Here is a 4,251-nt window from a genome sequence, read left to right as displayed (position 1 = left end):
GGTCACAATATACGGTGGTCACAGAAAATGTTATAACACCGGTTCGCAACGAGCTCCAAACAGTCAGGAAGTTGATTCATTTTCTATTTCCTTATGGTAGTTGAACTGGAAGATTCATCTTTAGTGAAATATTTCCAGACTATTGATGCATTTCTACCTGTTTGTCAAGACTGGGCCTGCTTCGCTCAGTCCATCTGCAGGGAGGAATCCATTTGGTAGCTTCTACTAGCAGATCATGTGACACGTGACGCAATGATGTAACTGCGATGTAATGACGTCACTGCGAATACTTGACGTGAAATTAAAAAAACTCGATAGATGTCCTAGGAACCAACCTGTCGATTACTCGAGTAGTCTGTTAAAGCCCTAGTTATAAGTATCATTATATATACATATGTTGTTTGTTGTTGTGGTTTCTCGGTTTTGTCTTTTTTTTTACTTTCTGCAGGTCTACAGGCAGACTTCAATGATGTTGATTTGTGTTCTCTTTATGCCTCTCTCTCTCTTCTACTCCTTTCTCCTTCTTTCCCATTTAACCATTCTCCCACTTTTCTGCCTTTGTCTTTTTTTTTGTTTTTCATCCCAGTGTCCATTACATCTGAAACAAACCCATAGCAATTCTAATAAAGTTTTATTTATAGATCAAGCGGAGCATTAAGGCCAGCCATAATGCTCTGCTTGTGAAAGTGGAGTGCTGTATGAATGTGTGTGGATGTAAATGAGGATACAGTTGTTTTGTACAGCGCTTTGAGTATCTTGATTAGATAGAAAGGTGCTATATAAGTACTGTCCATTTACCATTATTCTTTACCAACCAGAAATATCGAGGGCCTTATGTGAGATCCATTGAAGTCGTATTTTTCCTAGCTCTATGTTAAACACTTTAGCAGCTGTGGCTGAGTGGTTAGAGCGGTTGTCCTGCAATGCAAGAGTTGGGGGTTCGAATCCAACAGCAGTCAAATGTCAAAGTGTCCCTGGGCAAGACACTGAACCCCTCATAGCCTCTGATGTGTGTCTCATTGGTGTATGAATGTGATAAAGCACTGATTAGCCTCATTAGAATGATTAGTTCAATTAGCTTTGTAGAGATCTAGTAGAGCGCTGTATGAATGGGTAAATGAGGACACAGATTGTAGTATAAAGCGCTTTGAGTATCTTGAAATAAGATAGAAAGGCACTATATAAGTACAGTCCATTTACCATTTAGCAGCTCTCTGAGACAGACATTGTTAATATATCTGTTAAGCCCGGTCCCTAATAGATTTTGTTCTCCCAAAAAACCTAATTTAAAAGTGGCACTTCAAACATTTATTAACAAATCAGATGACTGATTCCCTATTACTGATGCAATCACATATTATGTATGGAGGAATTTAGCAGTTATTTTCTGAGGTTTGGGAGAATACACTCTATTAGAATTTAAGGTGACTTGAATGCAGAAACTATAGGATCTACTTAAAAATGTGTTTGAACCAGAAAGAACTTCCTAATCCTGTATTATATTATATCCAGCATTATTTTTTTTTTGTGAGAACACAATGACATCCATCCATTATTTTTACCCGCTTCTTCCATTTTGGGTCACGGGGGTCGCCGGTGCCCATGTCCAGCAATCACTGTGTGAGGGGCGGGGTACACCCTGGACGGGTCGCAAGTCCATCACAGGGACACATAGAGACAAACGAGACAAACAACCATTTATTCTCTCACTCACACCGAGGGACAATTTAAAGTTACCAATCAGCCTAACATGCATGTTTTTGGTCTGTGGGAGGAAACCTGAGTACGAGAAAACCCACGCATGCACGAAGAGAACATGCAAACTCCACCCAGAAAGGCCCCCAGACCGGGATTTGAACTGAGGACCTGCGTGCTGAAAGGCAGCAGGTCTGCCAGTTGCGCCACCGTGCTGCCCTAACATGATGACAGCTTATGAAATATTGCATCTTCGCACATAATAATCCATGGCTTAATAAAAGACATAATTGTGCAAACATCTTTTTATAGGATTAACTAAAATGGTACGAATACTCATGAAACAATTAGTAGAAAGATAAAGATGAGCAAAAATATTCACAAAAGTAGAATTCTGGTCTCCTTTACTTTGATTGGTCATGAAGTCAGAAAAGGTCCATACAAGTTCTCCAATAAGAAAGTTCTTCATTTCCTTGTCAAACACTTGGTGGTATTGCTGCATGAAGTCCCTCTGGAACTCTTCAGAGAACATCACAGGTGGATCCTGCAGAGTGAAATTAAAACTTGTTATGCTAAGTAATAGTATAAAAAACACACAGCTGATCATCGCATCACTGACACTGTATACATGTGCTTTAATGTGATGTTGGTCCCTCTTTTCTAGCATTTAAATCTTTCAATCTTTTTGGAAGACTTTTAATGAGATTTTGGAGTGTTTCTGTGGGAATTTGTGCCCATTCATTTTGCAGTGTTAATAAGGTCAGATACTGATATTTGAACAGAATGTCTGGCTCACAGTCTCTGTTCCAATTCAACATAATAGTGCTCAATGAGGTTGAAGTCAGGGCTATGTGCAAGCCAGTTATGTTCTTTTACAACCCATATAATGAGAAAGTTGGGATTTTTGTGAAAAATGTAAAAAAATAAAATAATACTATGATTTGCTAACTTTATAGCAAAGCTGTTTTTTTGCTATAGGCAAACCATGCAAATGCATAGGGCACTAGAGGGCCAAGGCTGAATTCAGCCTCATCTGATGAGAATTAATAAGACCAGTCTTTATCCTTTATATGCTTAAAATTACATGTAAGATATAAGAATAAATAAGCTGCAACGATAAGCTATGGCAAGTGTTGTTGTGGCATAAATCAAAATTGTTGAAATCCAAATCACAGTGAGTGACATCTGCTGACAGGCACAATGGAAATAATTGGCAGTTACACATCATTTCTGTATGATGGTTTTTTGTGGGACAGAAAAACTATAAAATAATCAGAATCAGAATAAGCTTTATTAGCACTGTACCGAAGTACAGCAAGATTATATTTCGTACAGTCATCCTAAAGGTGGGCAGAGTGCACGTGATGGCAGCTCCTAGGAAAGAGGCCACTTATTCTTTAGATAGAAAAGGGGGGAAGACCATGAGGAAAGGATAGTGGTATTACACAAAAAAAGATCTCTTCACATCTTATCCTTGTCAGGACACAATTTAAGACATCAAAAAACTCTACCAGCAAGCACATTTATAGACAAATTACATATGCATTTGACGGCAAGATGGTGAGATTTGACCATGAAGCACTTCCAGATAGCACCATAGTCCTGATAAGATGTTGGTGTCAGCCAGTACAGCTCTGATAAGCATGTTCACAGAAGTTCAGGGGGGTGGGGTGCAGGGGATGGATAGAGCAGAGTCTTCTTAGTTTACACACATCCCAGGAGAAATTTAATAAGTTGGCCGGCTTCAAGGCCGAACAGGGAAGTCAGATTCACATAAGCCACAGTTGTTTTTTCGTGCAGGCAGACTGTTATTTCTCGTCAGCCTTGAGTTCTGCTGGTACTTTCAATATCCAAAATGGCCAGATATGTGGGCTTTCCGCTGGTCTGTGCTTATAGCTTCCTCCAAGTTTCATCCCAACATGCTGGTGAGTTCCAAAGCTGCAAGTGGCCTACGATTCTTATAAATCGCTTCCATCTTACAGTTGAGCTCGTAAATCAGCTAAGTCTGAGAGCTCGAAGCATGAACTGATCCTTCAGATAAGGTCGGCAGCTTTGCCATGGCCTAACCTGCTGCCGCCGTATTCCTTCATAGCTGATAACATAGGAATCTGACGGTGCCAAAAAGCAGAAACCCTGCTATCATAAATCCAATCATCTTTGGCATTCTCCTGAGACAACACAAAAAGGCACAACATATCCATGATGTACCCAGCCACGAGATTCTCAGCGTGGCATGAGGGTTCTCCAGGACACTGTCAATTGTTTGAAAAAATTTTAACAATTGCGTTGAAAGTCCAGCTGACCAGATCCATGACAGTAATTTTTGATTTGGAAGATGTGTAGAAGCTCTGATATGCAGGACAGAGAGCAAAAAAAGCAGGAGGGAGGCAGGAGAGGGAAGAAAAAGCATCCGTCTTGCTCGAGAGAGAGAGTGAGGAAAATGTACAAAAAGATGTACGTATAAGGTTAAGGTTTTTGTTTGTGATGTGGGGCAGACTGGGGAAAGTATAAGGCCATTTTTTTTTAGCAAGTTTGTTAGTTATTTGTCCTGTGGGA

At 40.0% G+C, this 4,251-nt stretch overlaps 1 protein-coding gene across 1 annotated transcript in view; it reads right to left on the bottom strand.

Annotated features, from left to right (window-relative positions):
- The window catches only part of gusb (glucuronidase, beta), a 32,399-nt gene that overhangs the window by 4,353 nt on the left and 23,795 nt on the right, over window positions 1-4,251 (bottom strand). The window contains exon 11 of the mRNA XM_037687601.1: window positions 2,104-2,239. Coding sequence (XP_037543529.1) covers window positions 2,104-2,239 — 136 coding nt within the window. The remainder of the gene's footprint in view (window positions 1-2,103; window positions 2,240-4,251) is intronic.

Source organism: Nematolebias whitei, chromosome 14 (genome assembly GCF_014905685.2).
Source record: "Nematolebias whitei isolate Nwh7 chromosome 14, NemWhi1, whole genome shotgun sequence".
In the NCBI taxonomy this organism is placed as follows: domain Eukaryota; kingdom Metazoa; phylum Chordata; class Actinopteri; order Cyprinodontiformes; family Rivulidae; genus Nematolebias; species Nematolebias whitei.
The sequence above is the reverse complement of the archived record's forward strand: the minus strand, read 5'-3'. Positions and strand labels throughout refer to the sequence as shown.